Genomic DNA, 21,990 nt, shown 5'->3' with positions numbered 1-21,990 from the left:
TAGGCCGATGCTAATATTTTAAAAAGTTTTTGTCTCTCCACTCTAGCCATGATTGAGTGAAGACAGAAAAATAAAAATATGAAATTACAAGCCAGAATATCCACATGTCAATAAAAAAATAGAAAATGTATTATACACCCAGCACAGTTGATTACCAATAATTATTTTCCAAAAATGAGGATTCGACAAAAAAAGCATTTCAACGTAAAAACACTTCATTCAAATTAGTTTTGAATAAACACAAACATGCTCAAAATTGCTCTTAAATTTTCATTGAAATTTTGAAGTTTTTTTTTTAAATATTATTTCTCTTTTATTTTTCGAGCCGATTTTGAAGGGTGGGGGAGGGTTGGACAGAAAAAAGCTTTGTAAAATTTTGGAACGGCCTTATTTCTCCAATTTCAACATTTTGTCTTCCTGAATCAGAATTTGAATCCCGAATAAAAAGGTTTTTGAGCAAAATATTTGTGTCGTAAAATGGGGATCAAAATATGGATAAATCATTTGGTTTATACCAGCAAAAAATAGAATAATAAAGTTTTAAATAAAATTTCATTTGAAAAATTATAACTCACTACAAATGGTCAACGGGCCATTTTACATGATCATTCAAAAAGGGTCCGCGGGCCACAAAAAATCACCTCGCGGGCCACGTTTGGCCCGCGGGCCATACTTTGGTCACCCCTGAGTTAAGGATTTAGTGGTGTTTCAGTCCATAAACTTAAACATTTTATTTTACATAATGATTTTAAAATATGGAATTTTTGATTTTTACGGAACAACGCAAAATTAATTGTTAAAACAAAATAAAAATAGTAACCAGTCAAATTATGAAAAAATATGCTTAATAAAACAATTATTAAAACTCAAATAAACAACATAAATTTGGTCTAAGTAACGGGTTCCAAATTCTAAAGCATTTCATCAGGTTTCAAAATTTCACACACATTTCCAAAGTTTTTTAGTGAAGTTTTTGATGTCACAGTTCTTGATGAACACAGGTAGAACATTTCACAGTCAACTAAAATCCCTACTAATAGTTAAGCAAAAAAAAATCCATTCATCTCCCAGCAAAAGATAGCCCGATTTTGGGTAATGTTTGTGTTCTGGTGCGTCCATTTCCTCCCGTGTTTATTTCCTTCCCAGCGAGTCGGTCGGTCGGCTGGTGTTTTTATTTTACGACACTAAAAGCTATTGCTGGTCTTCCTCTTTCAATGTTCTAGCTCAAATGTCCATATAATATAAAGGGAAAAACCTCCGAAAAAGAGCGCCTGTTTCCATAATCCAAATAGTCGTCGTCGTCATCGCAGCTCGGCAGCGGGCGTTTGTTTGACTATTTGTCCCATGTACACACATCAAATTAAAATGTATAATAAAACAAAAAAGGCATCCAAAACACAACACCAGCCCAGACCAGAGAGTGATGATGGTTTTGTGCTGTGAGAAAATAACAGAAAAAAGGGCTTTTAGAGCTTTGGTGTGTTTAGTGCGTGCGCTGTAAATTAAAGTCCTTTCGGGCCGAAATTTGACTCTTTCCGGGATTTGCTCTGTGTGTGGACTGAATTATTCAAATAGAGAGCAGCTTGGGAACGGATTTGGGTGAAGGCTGAGTCCTTTTATTCGAATATCAAACGAATGTCGTTCTATTCAAATGTAAAACCAGTAATTACAGAAAATTGTCCAATTCCATCGCAAACATAAAGCAATTTTCAACAGCACATACGAGGTAATAACAGTTTTTTTTTTTTTAATTGCCAATATGGTCGTTACAAATTGCCACACAAACTGACTTCAAATATTGACCATCGCGCGCGAAGAATGACCCCCCACCCCGTTTAGTTCATATTCCAATTCGAAACGAGGCAAGTTAATTAACAACAGTCAATGTGCAAGAATCGTTCTCGTTGAACTGGCTGGGGCTATTCTTTTTCAACAACCCTTGCCCAGCTCTCTGATGTTGGTCACTTGTCGCGACCGGAGAGGCCACTAAACGGAACACTCAAAGCGAGAACGGGAAGTGAAATGACCGCGGAAAGCCACTTGAACATTTTCCCGCGCTCGCGAATGGCCGTCGCGACGCGACTCTTAATCGGTCCTAGAGAGAGAGAAGGTCCTTGTCCGGAAAAGGATAACGGCGTTAAAAAAAGGTTGGTCGTGGGAGTGTACTCTGCCAGAGGGTGCCCTTAGATTTTGAAAAAAAATATTAATCTGTGACAGTAGAAAAAGCATTTGGTTGACTTAAAAATTGAAGAGCAATGTCGTTTTCTTTTTAATCTAAACAAAATTTAAAATTTATTCATTTCTTTTCAAATAAATATAGGCCTGGGTAAAACTGACTGAACTTCAAATCGTTACTATCATTTACTGTACAATATTTTAGAGTTTTCATAACAATAATGCAGCAAAAAAATCAGAAACAGTTTTCAATAGTTATTTTTCAATAAAAGTTGTTTTTAATCAATTCATAATTGTTCGGCTTATTTTATTTTTCAGAATTTCAAAGTTCTGTTGCACTGTGCTGAGAAATTCATTCAAGAAAAAACAAATTTGATTTTGTTGTTTTTGATTTGAATAAATTTTATCTGTACCTTTTCTATGACAAAATCAGACATTTTGCATCATTGGTTCGCCCATACTATTTTGGCAGCTTGTAAAATACAGTGGACTCTCTCGTTGTCGATATTATACATTTTTTTAGAACTGGTCAGAAACAGATAGGTGCATTTTAAAAAATTAACTACTTTTTACACAAAATATTGAATTGAAATATTTGAAAACCGCATAAACCATATTTTGACCACATCTAATGTTACGGATGATTAAAAAAGTATGAAAAATATATTTCCAGAGGCTGACCATTGCAAATATTTTTAAAAGATTATGTCTCTCAACTCTGATCAAAGTCAAGAGGGGGGGGGGGCAAAAAAAAGTTTTTGGGTGCTGTACCAAGGATTTCCAGAAGCTTTTATTACTTTCCAGTCTGCCAATTAATAACTCAAATTACTAGTAAAAATTGATGAATTACATGAATTACTTTATAACTTTTCCCTTTGATGATTTTTGAATATTATTAAATAAATTTAAGTATTTATTTCTACGGTTCTAAACTAAAATATTTATAAATAGCTCATTCGATAGCTTTTTCAAAAATAAAACTAAATACAATAAAATAAAAACACTCAATATCAAACAAAGGACAGGCAGTATTGTTTTGTTCAAAGTCTTAAATTATGCTTTTTTATTAATTTATCTTTTTGTGCCAATCTGGACATTGTGAATTTTGCGTATATTTTTTATTAAAATATTTCACAAAAGCTTCATGTTTAAACATTGAAAATTTCCTCCACATAGAGGGTGCCGACACTTGGTCAATTTATTGCAAGTCGAATGCCATTAAAATATTAAAGTTGTTTGATAAAAGGCGAGGATTTTCCAGACAAACATAAACTTTTAAAAATAATTACAGCGGATAATTCGAACATTGGTTTGACATTATTTCGTTTGTTTTTTCTCAAGCATATTTAAAAAAAACCGTTACCAAAAATACGGATAATGTGTAATTTGTCATTACCATTGGATTTAATTTCGCCACCTGAATACTAGTCAGTTCTAATTTCACTGAGTTTGATTTTTAACATTGAAACATTTGTCCCAGAAATATTTGGAATTTTTTCAGTTAAATAGTTCAGCTCTTAAAATAGAGATATTACAGAACTGTCAATTTCTGTAGATTATGAAAAATATATTTAAAAAACTTATTGTTATGTTCATTGATTTTTAAATGGCTATCACGTCAAATCTTTGCTTTTATCAATGATAATTAAGTAAATTTTGGTTTTAAAATATTTGATCCACATAAACTTCAAATAATTTTGACATCCTATTAGAATTGAAAGCATAAAAAATAACCAACTCCAATGAAATTCTTACAAAAAATCATATTTCTCGACTTTTTTCATTAGGTTCTTTAAAGATTTGAAAGACAATAGCTTATAGGTCCTTTAAAAAAAACTCTGGATTTTTATAATTATTTAAATATAAATGAATAGATTTTGGATAAAACATTTTCCACTGGGTAATATATCATGGCGTTGCCTTTTGTTGTTAATCAGCTTCGCTAAACAACATGTTGAAAATTAATTTTATGAAAGTTTTAGGAGAGAACTATGCAGAATAAGGCCTTCTAAATACAGATCCAGTCTTTTTTAATCTTTGTATGACACTCTTAATTTAAGTGAAAAATAAATGCTGTTATAAAAGATTACATATAAAAATAAAAATAAATCGTTGATGAAGTACAATATAAAAAAAATACTTTAATTACTCAAAATAACTTTAATTACAAATCAATTACTTTAATTTTTTTCTAATTACCATGAATTACTAAGATTTAATGAATTACCTAATTACCAGCTTAAAATCCAAGTAATTATTAATTACTTGCCAGTCCGATGCCTAGCTGGAAAGTCTTGTAATGTACATTGGAATTCCATAAAAATTTAAAATATTTTTTAATGAGCCCAAACAAGCTAAAGATTATCAATGCATAAAAATGCATTTAAGATTATATTTAGTTCATTACGATTTTTCAAAAATTGGCATCACTGCCAAATAAATTCAATATTTTGTCTTTTAAAACATATCCTTAGTGGCATTTTTCAATACTGATCATTTTGCGCAATTAAAATTGTGTTTGTCAAAAGTCGAATTAAAATAACGAGCATTTTTTAATAGAGTGTAACTATCACCAAAAACTGCTCTGCTTATTCAAATTGTTATCCTGATTCGCTCAACATGGTGGACTTAATATTTAATGGAAATTGAAATCGATTTGTAAATCATGTTCTTGCAATAAAGATGATTTAAAACATGTTCGTTCTCGATTCAATTTAAATTATTTCTTTTAATTTATAAAAATTTCATCAAATACAACTTATCAGAAAAAAAACAATACGACGAGGACTTTCGTCTCATTCAATATTAAAACTTATTTTTTTGTGTTTTTTACATAAGGCCGTTGAAAATACTTTTTGAAGATTAAGTCCCCCGTCTCCTCCCTCCCTCAAAATTGGGCCAAAAATTCAGAGGACACAAACATTTATATAAAGAAAAAACTTAATAAAATAAACTCCTTTTCAACTCAAAATGATTTGAAGGGCAGTTTCCTGCGTTGATAACCATATTTTGCATGTTCGAGCTCGTTGAAAAATATCGGGAAAAAAATGGTCATTACAATACATCGATAATTGGAAAACTATTGACTGTAAAACAACTGAACTGGTGTAAAATGCATTTTAAAACACTGTTTGCATGGAAATGTTAAAACCTTTTCTTGCAATTAAAATGTTTAATATTGATTTATTTCTCTGGGTTTTCATAAGTTTTTATCGTCTCCTAGAATATTTTTTTCCAAAATATACTATCAATTGGAACTATAGTTATTTCCCTTTGCACTAAAGATCATTATTTTTGAACAAATTTATTTTACCTTATAGGTGGATTCGTTTCAAAAATAACCTAATATACCATTTTTGTCAAGAAATTTTCCACCAACCAACTCTTCAAAAGATTGTAAATCCTTTTTTTCAATTTATAGTTTGTCATTTTAAGGACTTCCGTTTATTAATGTATTTTAATAAAATAAAGGCTATTTATTTATCTTGCAAGTAATGCATTTTGGAACCACAAAACGAACAAAGGCGTCAAACCTAGAAAAAAATTATTTTCATTAATTTTATGATATTTTGGAAAATTGTGACAGTAGCACATCTTTTATAAAGAATAGATTTTTTAAATACTTTTTTCATAAAAAAAAAAAAACAAAAAAAAATGTTTTTATTTTGATTTGATAGTAAAGTTTAGATTTGACTCTCATAAATCCTCGCAAATAAAAAAAATTATAAATTGAATCACGAATTCTCTGTTATTTTTATCAGATGACTACAAAATGTTCTAAATAGATATGGGATTACGTTATCCAAAATGACGACTAATAGAGTGGAGATGATGTTTTGAAAATATCTAATCATTCAGTAGGGTGACAATAAAAAAAATCGACATCAGAGATACCCTCTGACTCGATTCCTAATGCAAAAATAAGAATCTGTGCCAATTTTGAGCCAAATCGGTTAAGGCTAAGGGGTCGCTTTTCATCGTTGAAGTTTATATGGGGAAAATGACGAAAATGTATGGGGAAAAACATCGTTTCAGTAATTTTCTGCTAGATTACGCAGGTCTCGCCCAAAATTGTCCAAGTGTGAGATTCTTGTAGGAAATTTAATTCCCTATAACTTTGTCGAAGGGTGCAAAACGATCCGAGTTGATCCTGATTTTTGGTGATTTTTTTAGAAAAAAATATTTTCTTATATACTTCATATATACCCCTTCTATACTTTCAAGTATATAAGCCGATTTCTTTTCATCGCATTGCTAATAACTCATCAGGATCAACTCGGACCGTCTTGCACCCTTCTACAAAGTTGTTGGTAATTAAATTTCCTACAAGAATCTCACACTTGGACAATTTTGGGCGAGACCTGCGCCACCTGCTGCAAAAATACTGAAGCAATGTTTTTCCCCATACATTTTTGCGATTTACCCCATATTAATTTCAACGATAAAAAGCGACCCCTTAGCCTTAACCAATTTGGCTCAAAATTGGCACAGTTACTTGGTTTTGCCTAAAGAATCGATCCAGGGGGTATCTCTTGCGATTTTCCAAAATTTTCAATTTTTCTTGTCACCCTATTATTTAGTCAATAATCTCAAATTTGAGTAAAATGAGTTTTCTGGACTCGGATTTGACTTTAAAAAAAGGAAAAAAAATGATTCCATTATACGAAGTTTCTACGGATAGCTTTGAATAATCGAACTTCGGATAATTGAAGTTTTGGATATTTGTGCCTATTAAACCGAGCGAGCAATTTAAATTACTTTTGTATTGTTAAATAAAAAATCATAAAACTGTTCGAAATTTTAGATGAAGTTAGGCTTAAAATCAACATGTAAGTTAAACAAACAAACTTTATCAAACTGAAATACAAACATTCACTGATGGATTCCACCCTCGTAAAATCAGTTGAACCTACAAAGCCGCATAAACCTCTTACAACTTCAAAAATTTTACCCTTTCCGAGAATCAGTGCAAGCCAAAATTATAATTAAATAGCTGAACCCAAAGTCACCGTCATCGACATGGCAGAGCCCACTTTTGTTTCGTGTTCTTCTAGTGAATCGTAGAAGGCGGCGTCGGTTCTGCCGAGTCCACGAGAACCTGTTCCGCGTTTGGAAATTCTGCTTCTTCTGGCAGCAACAGCAGCAGGCCATGATGATGGGGTTTCAGTTGTGCAGACGCGGTGCATTCCTCCTCCGGTGGCTTGAGCACGTGTGGTGAAAATGGATTCGTTTTGAGTTCCTATTACTGCGGGATGGGGACTCACTTCCGCACGGAAAGTTTCAAAACGAATATAATGATTTTTTTTCAATTTAACTTTAATCCTCTATATCTGCGAAAAAAAATCGAGTAACATTCAATAAATTTGTTTTCAGAATTTCCCAACATTCCGTTAATTTCATCGCTCAGAAGTCGCCCTCGAAACCGGCCTCTTCTAGACAAAGGTTCGCCAAACCAACAGGCCCTGGCCAACGCCACGGCCAGGTAGAGAAGTACCTAGAAATCCGTTCCGTCGTCCGGGGGAAAATTTCTGCTTTTTGCTGGTTGCCCCGTTGCTGAAATTGCGCGCGCCCCGTTTTATGCCGATGACAGGCAGTTAATAATCCTAAATGGTAGAAACGGGTTTTGCACTGCTCGACCTCTTGAGGGCGCGGTCAGCCCAAGTTAAGGTGGAACGGGCATCATCATCGATTGGGTTGATGTCGATGACAGGCCGGGACTACCGACTACCCGGGGTTGGAGCGAGCCAAAGGTAAATCGTTATGGTCCAAAACGCATCATTTCCATTTCATTCATTAACTCTTTCTCGGTGAGCTTTTCTCGGGCCACGGGCCGAGATTGGATTTGGCTCTTTGGGAATGTGATTTCAGCTTGAGCTTCTACTTTGGGTGGCATTTCCAGAAGAGCACTAAAAGCGATGGTGCTTTTCATAATTCGGCGATTCGTGGAAGGTGGAAATGCTTTTTTCAGTTATTTTTGGGTGGAAGGTATTTCGCGTGGCAAACATTACAGGTTCTTTTTTGCATCGGAGCGTTTAAAATTAGATCAAAGGACATAACTATTATAGAGTTAACTATAGTAGAATGCATTTTATCACGAAAATTTCGAAAAAAAAAACTAAAATGTTCAAAACTGTATAAAAAACATTTCCCATTCGTCTAAACAATGCCAAAAATTTAATATTCTATTGCAATTTTGCTCGGGGCTTGCCTGCATATTCCCCAAATACACAACCATATTTGAACAAAAAATCGCTGACAGACAGACAGACAGCATACCGGAACCCATATCCCACTATGTGTCTAGACCGAAAACTATCACCAATGACCGTCAATCGGTCTGTCTAAAGCTACTGCAGCAAATGTGCCTTTATTTGCATAATTTCCAATCAACCCCAGGGGAGAACTCCACCATCGACCATGTGACATTTCGATTCGTTTTGCCACTTCATGGGATGCACCAATTTGATTGGTTAATCCTAATCGCCGACGACATCGTTTCTCTTGGATGAACTTCGCCGGAGGAAGAAATCCGTTGATCATTGAGCTAAATGACCGTTCACGAAAAAGTGACCAAAGCACAGTTGCGATTGTTGGGTAATTTGAACAATATAAAAACCGCCGAAAACACCTGCTAAGTCATCAGTCGCTTGCGATCATCTCACCGGCTTAGTTCAGTTCAAAAAATCACTCGAGCTTACAGAGACATGAAGGTAAGTCTGAAGACCATATCGAATCTTCGTTCTCTAACGTCCCGAAATCTCAACAGGCATTCGTAGTGTTGTTTATGGCCCTGGCCATCGCTTCCAGCGCGGCAGTCGACTCCTCCAAGAAGGACAAACGTGGCCTGTGGGAGTTGGACGATCATCACGACTTCGGTTTCAACGATCATCACCACGGAGAAGTGGTCGACGTGCACCACAAGGAGATCATCACCAAGAACGTCCACGTGCCGTACCCGGTGGAGGTCGAGAAGCACGTGCCATATCCGGTGAACGTCCCCTACCCGGTTGAGGTCGTCAAGAAGGTCCCCGTGGTGGTGGAGAAGAAAGTTCCGGTCTACGTCGAGAAGAAGGTGCCGGTTCACGTTGATCGTCCAGTTCCGTACCCAGTTGAGGTGAAGGTCCCCGTTGTCCAGAAGGAGTACGTTGAAGTGCCCAAGCCGTACGCAGTTCATGTCGAGAAGCCCGTCCCGGTGTACGTGAAGAAGCCGGTTTACATCGAGAAGCACGTTCCGGTGACCGTCCACATCAAGGAGGTCCACCAGAAGAAGCACTGGGGACTGTTCTAAGGCGAGACTGACTGATCTGATTAGAGTAATAAAATGTTAAGTTTGAAACCAATCAACTTATTTCAAACCTAATCCCATCACCACGACCATTTCCCACGGCCAATTTCAGGGTGTGGGTGAGGGCTCACTCTTCAAACGAAACCGATTTGGGGGATGAGTTTAATTTGTGCCACTCGCACATGGTACCTGCAGGTAAACAAATAGTGCGAATCACCAGCAGCAGCAGCAGGCCATGCCGGCGAACCGAGCCAAAGTGTTGGCTTGCGTGTCGCGTGAACGGAAATGCGTTCCGAGGTTGGCCACGGTTTTGCTTCCTCCCCCCGAGGGGTGTGTTTTCGTCACCACTGTTGGCTTGGGAAATGTGAGGGGGAATTTTGGGGTTAAACGGGTTATGTTGGAATTTCTGTTTAATTCAAAAAGTGCAGCAGTCATCAATATCAGGATATTATTTGGCAAATATCACTTTTACAAAACAATATTAAAAAAGAGGTGTTTTTCAATAATTTACAGCCTGAAACGGCGATGAGATAGAAATTTGGTGTCAAAGGGACTTTTATGTAAAATTGTACGTCCGATTTGATGGCGTACTCAGAATTCCTAAAAATCGTATTTTTCATCGAGAAAAACACTAAAAAACTTTTAAAAAGTCTTTCATTTTCCGTTACTCGATTGTAAAAAAAATTTGAAACATTTCATTTTATGTGAAATTTAATTTACTTTTCGAATCTACATTGACCCAGAAGAGTTATTTTTTATTTAGAACAAAAAATAGTAGTTTATGCAACAAGTTGCAAAAAGAGTTTTTTTTCAGCACGAGTCGTACATTTATCCAACGAGGTTCACCGAGTTGGATAAATACGAAGAGTGCTGAAAAAATCAAGTTTTGCAACGAGTTTCATACAACATTTTTTGCAATTCCAAAAAAAACACACACACTGAATGAAATTTTAAGTCAAATTTTCATGTATTTTGTCAATAAATCGTTTAAATCAAAAAAATGTTGAAAAGTGTTACTTTTCGAAACAAGTGCTGAAAAGTTCAACTTTTCAGCACCCATTTGAGTGCTGAAAAGTAGAACTTTTCAGCATTTATTTTGAAAAGTGTTGCTATTCGATTCTGTTATTTTTGGTGCAGAAAAATAGGCTATTTCGTCGTTCAAGAATGACAGGAAAAGTAAGTAGTTTCACGACGGAATTGCAAAAATTAAATTTCGTGTTTTTTCTAACTTTGCAGGGTTATTTTTCAAGAGTGTAACTTGTCTGCTCTACAACTTTGTAGAACATTGCTACACTCTAAAAAATAACCCTGCAAAGTTAGAAAAAACATGAAATTCAAAAATTAAAAATTTTGTTCTTAATGAAAAAATGACCCATCTGGGTCAATGTGGATTTGCAAAGTACATAAAATTTCCCATAAAATGTTCCAAATTTTTTTAAAGTCGTGTAACGGAAAAGGGCAGAAATTTTAAAACTTTTTCAGTGTTTTTTTTTGATGAAAAATACGTTTTTTTTCGGAATTCTGAGTACGTCATCAAATCGGGCGTCTTATTTTACATAAAAGTCGTTTTGACACCAAGTTTCTATTTCATCGCCGTTTCAGGCTGCAAATTATTGAAAAACACCTCTTTTTTAGCATGTTCAAAAATGAAAGGGGTCGTACCGCCCCTCAATCACGAGATATCAAAAAACGGACCTCAGATTCGAGATCGAGAAAGTTACCCCTTAGGACAAAGTTTCACGCAAATCGAAGAGGGGTCGGGTAACTTTTCCCGATTTCGTGTGAGTTGGTAGAGAATTACCCAATTATCTTATTTTTTTCGAAAATACTTAAATTTTCTTTAAATGCAATATGGGTATCAAACGAAACGAAATTTTGTTTGCTTTTACACATTTTTAAGGTTTTTTGAAAAATAGTAAAATTTTCACAAAATACCGTATTTTTTCGAAAGTACTCAAATTTTCATAATTTGAAAAATAGGTATCAAAGGAATCAAATTTTGTATGCTTTATCAATTGATTAGATTTTTTAAATACTGATATTTTCAAAAACTACTATATTTTCCCAAAATACTATTTTTTAAATACCATCATCAGGGGTGACATTGGGTCATACAAAAGAGCTGAAATTTGTATGACCCAATCTCACCCTCCAGACCCAATGTCACTCTTGATGACGGTATGCAATGTGCAATGCAATGCAATACATTCAAAAAAACATACGGTATTTTGAGAACATTTTAGTATTTTCCAAAAAAAAGTCTTTAAATTTGAAAAAGCGAACAAAATTTTTCTTCTTTTGATACCCATATTGCAAATTATGAAAATTTGAGTACTTTCGAAAAAATACAATACGGCTGATACAAACTTTATTTGAAGATTTTGTCTACCGCCCCCCCCCCCCCCCCTCCGCTTTAAAGTAGGCCCGACAAATCAGGAGGCAAAAAATATTTTTTTCAAAAAAACTTCAAAATTTCAATGGAAATTGAACTGCAATCAGCTAAAATCAATTTAAAATGAATTCCGCTGTGTTAAGAATCATTTTTACCATGTTTGGGTTGATTTAAAAATCTTTTGAACTTTTGAAAATTTTCGAAGATGATTATCGCAAAATATTTTTCGCCAATTTTTTTGTTTTCGTCAAATCTTACATTTTTTGAAAACTATAATGATTGCAAAACAACTGAACTATAGTGCAATATGATTTTAAAACACTTTTTCCATGCAAATGTTGAAACTTTGGCTTGTTAGGCGTCATCCATAAAGTACGTCACGCTTTAGGTGGGAAGGGGGGGTTGTCGCAAGTGTGACAAAGTGTGACAAGCTGGAGAGGGGGGGGGGTGGGGGGGGGTTGAGTTACGTGAGACTGTGACGTAACGCTAGACTATTTCTTTAATACTGAAAATTCATTTATTAAATATAGCTCAAAAAGTTTAATTTTTGATAAACTTTACTCATAAATCATACACGATTCAAGGCTTTAAGAAACAGAGTTTTTGATGATAGATTTAATATGCTTAAAAAAACTGTGTCCAACAAAACGTGACGTACTTTTCGAAGGGGGGTCAGAACCAGCGTGACAAAGAGTTACATAGGGGGAGGGGGGTTAATTTTGGCCGATTTTAGCGTGACATATTTTATGGATGAGGCCTTATTTCAATTTTTATATTTTGTTTGATACCCATATTGCAAATTTTTAAAAATTTGAGTCGTTTTGAAAAAAAATAATTTTTAGAAAATTTTAGTATTTAACAAAAAAGTCTAATTAATTGAAAAAGCATACAAAACTTTGCTTCGTTTGATACACATGTTGCGAACTATGAAAATTTGAGTATTTTCGAAAACACGGTATATTGTTAACAATTCTGAGTAAATATTTATACTTTGAAACCTACTACATTTTCAAAAATTTAAAACCATTGAAAATTTAACATGATATGGTTGAATTATTTGATTCTTTTCACCAAAATTATTCATGAAATTTTGTCACTTGTGTACTATGTACACCCAAAGTTAAAGAACGAGGGGATAGTCCTCACGAAAAGAAACGTGAGGAAAGTGCTATTTTGCGAGAGTATAGTCCTCTCGCGTGTTCATTCGTTCATTGGAACAGTTCATCCTATTTTGTGGTTTAGATGGACAAATAACCGCCACTTAGTCACCGAACCATGGTGGCCCATACGGCAAAGGCACGGTTCAGTATGCCGAAGGTCTTGGGTTCGAGTCTCGGTACCGGTACTTTTTTTTGATAGATGAACTTTTTTTGAAGATGAACCCATGAGTAAAGTACTCTCGGTAGTTTCGGGATAGAGAGGATCTCAGTCCGCACACAGTACCATTTTACTACCGAATCGTGCTCTTTATCCTCTCGTATGCCGATGCCCAGTTCTGGGTGTAGCATTCTAGCTGATTTTATTTAAGAATCTGGTGAAAAAAAAATTGGCCCTCTCGCCACAATAAGTAACGCAAACTCACTAGAAAAAAAAAACTTTTTAATTTGACCTCCTAGACGCACCTTCACGTAAACATATAAAACAGGAGCAAAGTCAGAAAAATAATCATGGTAATATTACATCTGAGAAGGGGTACATCTTTTACGTCAGAAAAAAATGTGTAATTTTACCACTATTCTGGTGTAATGTCGCTTTTTCCGTCTAAATTGAGGTCAAATTGCATCATGAAAGAGGTAATATTTAACCTTCTTAAATTATACCTTCCAAATTTACACAATTTTGTGCCCTGTGTGATGGTATGTTGATCAAAAAAAATTACTTTGGAAAGTGGAGCAGAGCTGTTGAGGGTTTCAAAATTTCCGAAAAACACAATTTGAAATAAATAATAATAAAAAATAAACCCTTAATTATTCCATCCAACCCAATTTGACCCCACTTTTTGAGCGAGAAAGCCACAGAACTAAACCCTAACCCCGGATTGTCGCATGTCGGTGTCATCGGAAGTGCCGTTAACACCAATGGCATGCTCTCACACGGAAGGAACGAGTGAGTGAGAGGGTACGAGTTAGTTTGGGCGAATAAAGTCAACAGGGTGACACACTGATGGGATTAGAGTGATAATTTTTGTGTTCTATACGTAAAAAATGAATTACCTAATATTATTTTTCAAAATGCCTTTGAATCTTGTATTTTTTTCAAATTTCAAATGGATTTAAGTTTCCGTGCATTTATCTGCTAAGTTCACAGCCCTTGGCGTGTGCCCTGCATTCTCGAGGGCAGTGTTCACGCTCCAAATTCAAATCCAATTCCGTATCCCACCCGTACTCCACCAGTTCACCGGACTCGGTTCCGGTCGCACCGGATCCGTAAAATGCTTTTAGTTTTATAAATACAATTAAAACGAAATTAAATTTTAACGATTTGGTAATTATTTCCATTACTTGGTATGGCTTTGGAGCAGCAGATGCGATCGTTACTACCAACCAAGCAGCATGCGTTACATCAGACTGACTGAAAAATGTGACCCCAATTTTCCAGCAATCTGGAGGAACGTTTAACGATTCGCAAGGTTGTTCACATTCCCACTGTGGAGTTTGGAGATACCACCTAGAAAGCAGAACATTAATTCGCACTCTCGAGAGCAGCATAAAACATCATCTGGCTAATTAGTAGAGCGTTAAAAACGCATGCAAGGTTTTTTTTAGATAAGAGTTTATGTTTCGTTTTTTGTGTGCTACGGCGGGATTCGAACTAGTGTAATGTGATGACAGACGGACAGACAAACAGACAAACGCAAAAGCCTAGCAAATTAGTCGTTATTTATGTGGGATAGAGTGCACATGTGAGTGTAACCGCTACTTTTACGGACTATTTTTTACTGAGGAAATTGTAAAACGGGGTTTTTAATTTTTAATTATGCACCTGGCACGTTTTTGCAAATTAATTACCAGTACACAAAGGGAAAATTATAGGTTAAGTGATTCACGGAGAGGTGGAGATATCTACAGACTAATTAAGCGAGACACACTTTCACATTAGAATGCAGATCATCGTGAGTTGGTTTCAAACTTAACATTTTATTACTCTAATCAGATCAGTCAGTCTCGCCTTAGAACAGTCCCCAGTGCTTCTTCTGGTGGACCTCCTTGATGTGGACGGTCACCGGAACGTGCTTCTCGATGTAAACCGGCTTCTTGACGTACACCGGGACGGGCTTCTCGACATGAACTGCGTACGGCTTGGGCACTTCGACGTACTCCTTCTGGACAACGGGGACCTTCACCTCAACTGGGTACGGAACTGGACGATCAACGTGAACCGGCACCTTCTTCTCGACGTAGACCGGAACTTTCTTCTCCACCACCACGGGGACCTTCTTGACGACCTCAACCGGGTAGGGGACGTTCACCGGATATGGCACGTGCTTCTCGACCTCCACCGGGTACGGCACGTGGACGTTTTTGGTGATGATCTCCTTGTGGTGCACGTCGACCACTTCTCCGTGGTGATGATCGTTGAAACCGAAGTCGTGATGATCGTCCAACTCCCACAGGCCACGTTTGTCCTTCTTGGAGGAGTCGACTGCCGCGCTGGAAGCGATGGCCAGGGCCATGGACAACACTACGAATGCCTGTTGAGATTTCGGGACGTTAGAGCACGAAGATACGATATGGTCTTCAAACTTACCTTCATGTCTCTGTAAGCTCGAGTGATTTTTTGGACTGAACTAAGCCGGTGAGATGATCGCAAGCGACTGATGACTTAGCAGGTGTTTTCGGCGGTTTTTATATTGTTCAAATTACCCAACAATCGCAACTGTGCTTTGGTGACTTTTTCTTGCACGGTTAGTTGATTCGATGATCAACGGACGTCTTTCTCTGACGAAGGTCAACAGAGTGAAAATTTAGTGACGAAGTGGCATCGAATAAATGGATATTTAAAGTTTGTTTGCGATAGAAAAAAAAGGTCAGATCAAATAGTTCAACAAGCTACGCTAACAATTTTTAATTAAAAGTAAAAATTCAAACATTATGATTACAGTATCTACATTCCATTGTTCGAATGCCGATATCAAATTAATTCTACCGCAGTAAAAAATGTGTGCTTTCCCTTTGTGTAACTAGAACCATTTACCGGACCGTCCACTTACCGGTCAATTCTTTGTTCAAAAACTAAAATAATTTATCGAGCACTGTTGGCGCAAACGTTAGTACACACACGTGAGTTCCCCCGTTCCCATTCATGAATAAATCTATTTGAGCTTTTCAATCACTAAAATTTAGAGTGCACACACACACACACCTCGAGCGAGCCCGAGAACTCTGTGATTCAACAAACCAATCAAAAAGCTAACAAAAGCCCATAATAGCCGAGGATCTGGTAAATTACTCTCTTTTGCACCGAACTCCCTCTTGTTTCCCCCCGAATTGGTTCCTATTGGCTTGTCACACACATCAAACGGTTTTACCAGCACCCCCCTCCCGAAAAAAAGCCATAAACTCCCCAAGCAGTCCTTTTTCCGGGTTTTGTGGAAATTCCGAGCCCAAAAACCGACCTGGCGCTGGTCCAATTTCCAATGACTTCCAATAATATTTAACAACCAAATTGCATTGAATAAATTTGATTGTTCCCGAAGCTTTCTATTTAATAATTTGACATGGGAAAACAAAGCGCCCAGCATGTGATCGATTGCAGGTTTCCCCCCGACCCCACCCATCAATGGCCACCGAAATTCGAAACTCACCGAGAAAAAACACAACTTTCACGGACAAAATTGAGCAACCGCGCCGCGCGCCATCCAAGCTACCCTTGACTGCTGCGATTGACAGGCGAGGGGCGGCTCGCCGGAGAGGATTCAATTTGGGACCTGCTGCCAGGGCATGCTCTGATGCCATCACCTGTCACCATGTGTGTGTGTGTGCGGTGACCACCACCACCCCCGGTGAGTGTGACATGTCCATCAGGGATTCGGTGAGGAGGTTCTGGGGGGTCATCGGATGCGCCCGCAGGACGAATGGAAAATGCCAAAAGCCAAACCAAACCAAACCAGCGTGGGGGCGGCTGGCCGGCCATATTGGCCGGTTTATTCATTATTCTGTTAGGTTGGGTTGGACTGGAAGGTTTTTTTTACGTTTAAGCAATATTTCTGTAATAATAGCAAAAGGTTTTTTAAGGTTATTAACCAGTTTTTAATTCAAAATATTAAATTATTCAGAAAAAGAAAAAAAAAAAAAATTGTTTGAATAAGTTTAAGTGAAAATTTTGTTTGGTAAAATTATTGCTTGCATCCATTGACCCCTCGATCTTTTTTTTTTCTTTATTATTGTTTTTTGACGTTTGACAGTTACCCAGTTACCCAACAAGTACTGTCATAATGAAAACTACAATATTTGCTAAAAAAGTATCACTATTTATATCCTTCTGTACCCTTCCAGCAACCCTTTTCAATCATAATTTCCCAAACCTGTCAACGGGTTGAAATGGGAAAAATTAACCAATAATATGCACTGAAATATTGACTCCCGTAAAAAGTTCTTCAGTTCCTCCATGGAAAATTCACTTACCCCCTCGCATCGCAGCAAGCCTCGAAGCCCCAGTAGCTCTCAGTAAAACCATGGGGCGAATGTAATGAATTTTTAATTCCAAACCTTTTTGCCGGTGGCAGTGCCATTTAAACCGCTCTTTATCGATGATGCCCCGCACCATTTCCTCTCGATTCGGGACACGATGCTTTTCCGAGCGGTACTCCTCTTTGTGGGATCTGTTTTCAGGGGGAAATTTATGAAAAAAATATTTCCTTTTTATAGAACTTATATGTTTGAGAAATATAAACAACAAAGTTGCCTTTCTCAGTGTTATTAAAATAAATTCTCCATGAACATCGTTAAGCATCGAAAAAAAAATTGTTTCTATTCGATAATTTAAAGTTTTATACGAACCTTCGGATATTCGAACTACGGATAATCAAAACTTCGAATAATCGAGTTGTATTTTATCATTTTATTATTGAGTACTTAACATTCAATATTTCGAAAAGATCGGAAAATTTCACGAACGTTTCCTATTTCCTAATTGTAAATCGGACCATTAGTTGCTGAGATATCGACGTTAGAAAATGGTGGGTTGTTTGGGTGAAACTTAGAAAACATCAATTTTCCTGTTTTTAAACTCTGCATGGCAATATTTCAGCAACGGAAAAAACGGAATCGACGTAACACCTTATAATGTGGCCCTCTTAATGGCCAAACAAAAAAATACAGGTCTAATTATTTCGGCCAGGGAACCCCCAAAAAAATATTGAGCCCGATCCGAGCACTCTTCTTTTTTTTTTCATGCTGTTTTCATGGGGAATTGCTGTATATTTACGCTTAGAATATATAGAGAAAATATAGAGAATTTTCTCAGCTTTTCAAAATATGTTCTTCAACAGTGAGTAAACATGTGCACTAATTTAAAGAAATGAAAAACTGCGACTATTTTCAAAACGTCACCTTAAAATTGATTTCACTTGAAAACGGTGCACTTTATCAAAATTTCACTAAAGTACTTTTTGATTTTTTTCGTTTTTTCGTTTTTTTACTTTTTGATTGCAAATTCGATTTTGCATCGAAAAATGAAATTGAAAATTTTTTGCGGCCAATGTTTCGTTTTTTTTTTCAAATCAGTATTGATTCAAAAATTCAAAACTCGGTCAAAGATTTTTTTTGCCCATTCCGGAAATTTCTGAAAAGTTGGCATTTGATGTCCTCTAAAACATATCAGAAAAAAAATAAAAATAGCGTTTTTTTACAAAACAAGTTTTAGTGACAAGAATTGAAATATAAAATCACCAAAACAAAATTACCGTTTATCATATTTTTTCAGTGAAGTCCTTATCCATACTACAACTTTGCCGAAGACACCAAATTGATCAAAAAAATCCTTCAAAAGATACAGATTTTTGAATTTTCATGCATCATTTTTGTATGGACAGCTGCCAAATTTGTATGGAAAATTTTATGGACAAACTAATGATGCAAAATGGCACCAAAAAAGTTCCAGCTGGATTTAATAATACAAAAATTACAATTGAAGAAAAAAGACCGATTTTGTAGAGAATTGCTCACATGTCATTTTAAGGGAAATTTGATGTACTTTGCGAATCTACATTAACCCAGATGGGTAATTTTTTCATTTAGAACAAAATTTTTCATTTTCAAATTTCGGGTTTTTTCTAACTCTACAACAAAACGAAGGGGGGTCGGGCCAACTTTTCCCAGTTTCGTGTGAGTTGGTAGAGAATTACCCATACTATTTTTCCTTAAAATTCCAACTAATCACCTTTCTTTTTCATCCAAATCAGCTCAAAGGGAGCGTTCTCTTATTACGTCGCGCAAAAAAAATCCGATTTTTTGCGTTACGTAATAAAAGAACGCTCCCAAATCAACTCATGTAGCTCAGAATTATGATTTTTTCAAAAATGTGGTTTTTGCGAAAATGATCATTTCTGGTACAATCCTAGCACGGCGTGCGTTGTCCTGATGGCCAACAAAAAAATACGGGTCTAATTATTTTGGCAAAGCTACCCCAAGATAAATGCTGAGACCGATTAGAAATCTTTTTTTTTTTTTCAATTTACTGCCCATTTTTTCTCTGTTGAGTAGGTAATTTTCTTCTCTTTTCTTTGATTTTCTTGTTTTTATTATTAATACCTTGGTTATTCCATCTAAATGTACACAGCACCCAAAATCAACATTTTCTGATCAAACTCAAAATTTGGTTTGGCTGCTGATACCATCACAACAAACAAGTCAGGAAGGTACATGTGTCAACATTGTTCTGACCGGAATACCTTTGGTCAGTAGTCGCACTTACAGCAATTAGCACACGATAAGATTGACACTTTTTTCATATATAAAGTGACAACAATGCACGGAGTTTTCTCGGTTTTTATCTGGGTGCTGAAAAGACAGAATGCGTAACGTGATTTCCGAATGATCCCCACTGCTCCTCACTAATACAACAGCACTACAGCTGCAAACATAAACAAAGTAGAAGGCTTTGTTCAAGCTCAAGCGTGACATATTATTTGCTGCTGAAGTGACTCGTTTTGAAACATTTTGGATCTGATGATATTATAGTTTTCGCTGAAAAATTAAGTTCTTCGTGCTTTTTTTGTTCGTAGACAAAACGATGAGCGGTTAAAAGAGTCCTTCTTTGTTTTCATCGTGATGAAATATTGCGTCAGAAGTGGGGGAATTTTGTGAATCAGAAGAGCAACCGGATGGAATTTACGAGATTATGTATCTTTGAAGCGCAGTGATAATACAGGATTAAGATTATTCAATTTTATTTGGCAGGTGCCATTCACAGTTACTGATAATTCGCCTTAAACAATTCGTAAACAAAGGTTTTGAGTGAGGCATAGCGCTTATGGAAATGTAAGCAACGAATTATGACAATCTTGATTTTATCCCTTTTCTAAGGACTGACTCAAAAGCCCCACGACTTTTTTTCCGGACAAAATAAATTATAGATCGATTACAATACTTGCCAATTCTTGGCATCATTTTTCAAACAGTAAATTGGTTCCGCTTTGACAGTTCTAAATTGAGGCCGCTTTGCAGACAACTATTCTGCACCCAGGTTTTTATAGAATTTCTCAGGGTAGAAATCGAATTTGGGGGGGTTCTTAAGGTGTAACATACATGTAGAAAATCTTCAAATTTTATAATACAGAACATTTATTAAATTTCTCCTGACAGTTTCATGAAGATATTTCATGACTGAAGAGAGTAATAGAACCTGCTTCGATAGAGTCACAGGTCGGCAGTTGGACGCACAATCCAAAGGTCGTCAGTTCGAACCCTCGACATCAAGTTTCGAGAAGGAATCTCTCAATAGAGAACTCCAAAGCCATGCTGTAGAGCAAACATATTTTTTTTATTTAAACACTAAAAGAACATGTCAGCAAATATTTTACAAGCTTGATTATTTTTTCACACTTAAATCTATTTATTTACAATGGATTCAATCCAATCTAGATGGTAGGATATGTCCAACAAAATAACGTTTTGCTGGCCATGTTCTATAGCAGGATCTGTACTAAATACACCTCGAAGAAACCATTTTTTGTAAACGTTAACAACCAAGCCACCTCCAGCATCTAACTCGTTTGGCATTGAATAATTGTACTTGGCACATAACAAGTCAAAGTTATTTTCTGTGATTTCACAATTCGACTTTGGTATAACTGTAAGCTGCTCTTCTGAATAAATGATTTTGAAGTTCATATCAATACCACCATATCCTACGATATAGCCCGTTTCGCCAATTACTCCATTTGAAGATACATTTTTGTTCCACAAGCAAATTGGTTGAACATATTCAGTGAAAACCAAAGGAAATTCCAATTCAATCAATATTAGTCTGCTGTTATCATAAATCTGTGCCACATCTTTTCGCTGATCTTTCGCATCATAATCGTTTATATCATACTGTTCAAACATCACGTAATATTTGATTTGCTTATTTGCAGGTTTTTTGTTAAAAATACAATATTTTGCTGTCACCGTAAACTTGTTCGTCAAAATGGTAACCCCACAAAGGTACCAGAAGAAGTTAGTTTTGCCATCATTCCGGTAGAACGCTCCGTGCCAGGGCCAACGGCCACTTTTCGAGTCGACTTTCTCCAACATGGGTAAAAGCTCAACTCGTTTGCGTCCACATTCGCCATCATCTGAAATTATGAAACGGTGTCTTGAAAAATGTTAAATGGAGAAATTTAAAAACTTTACGTAGGAAAATGTCCTCAGCTGAGTTCGGTGTTCTCGTGGGAAATGTTTGAAGTTCTTCAATTCGAATTTTGGAAGAGGCGTTTGACGCAAAACTGCCAATCAGCGATTCATGTTCGCTAAATGACCTCTCCGTAACGTTCCTGATCCATGGAAGGTACAACTGAACGTCTACGAACACTCCGTATCCGCTAGGACTGCAGATGGTGCCGTTCCTACTGCGGGCAGTAAAGGACACAATCCCAACCAAGAACCACGTGCCATTTTCAAGTTCGGCTATCAGTCCACTTCCACTGTCGCCGTTA

The 21,990-nt window shown here is 36.3% G+C and overlaps 3 protein-coding genes across 3 annotated transcripts in view; 1 reads left to right on the top strand and 2 right to left on the bottom strand.

Moving 5' to 3' along the window:
* Window positions 1-8,726: 8,726 nt before the first annotated feature.
* On the top strand, window positions 8,727-9,515 carry LOC120417889 (mantle protein-like). Its single transcript, XM_039580114.2, has 2 exons — window positions 8,727-8,885; window positions 8,942-9,515. The coding sequence occupies exons 1-2, from the start codon at window positions 8,880-8,882 to the stop codon at window positions 9,461-9,463; spliced, it is 528 nt and encodes a 175-aa protein (XP_039436048.1). The 5' UTR covers window positions 8,727-8,879; the 3' UTR covers window positions 9,464-9,515.
* Window positions 9,516-14,927: 5,412 nt separating this feature from the next.
* On the bottom strand, window positions 14,928-16,106 carry LOC120418147 (mantle protein-like). Its single transcript, XM_039580447.2, has 2 exons — window positions 15,600-16,106; window positions 14,928-15,543 (listed from the first exon to the last, which is right to left on the bottom strand). The coding sequence occupies exons 1-2, from the start codon at window positions 15,603-15,605 to the stop codon at window positions 15,022-15,024; spliced, it is 528 nt and encodes a 175-aa protein (XP_039436381.1). The 5' UTR covers window positions 15,606-16,106; the 3' UTR covers window positions 14,928-15,021.
* Window positions 16,107-19,835: 3,729 nt separating this feature from the next.
* Window positions 19,836-21,990, bottom strand: part of LOC120418117 (transmembrane protease serine 9-like) — a 2,815-nt gene continuing 660 nt past the window's right edge. The window contains exons 1-2 of the mRNA XM_039580395.2: window positions 21,689-21,990; window positions 19,836-21,630 (exon numbers count right to left, since the gene is read on the bottom strand). The exon at window positions 21,689-21,990 is cut by the window's right edge and continues 660 nt beyond it. Of these exons, the coding sequence (XP_039436329.2) occupies window positions 20,903-21,630; window positions 21,689-21,990 (1,030 nt within the window). The 3' untranslated portion in view covers window positions 19,836-20,902. The remainder of the gene's footprint in view (window positions 21,631-21,688) is intronic.

Source organism: Culex pipiens, chromosome 2 (assembly GCF_016801865.2).
Source record: "Culex pipiens pallens isolate TS chromosome 2, TS_CPP_V2, whole genome shotgun sequence".
NCBI lineage: Eukaryota > Metazoa > Arthropoda > Insecta > Diptera > Culicidae > Culex > Culex pipiens.
The sequence above is the reverse complement of the archived record's forward strand: the minus strand, read 5'-3'. Positions and strand labels throughout refer to the sequence as shown.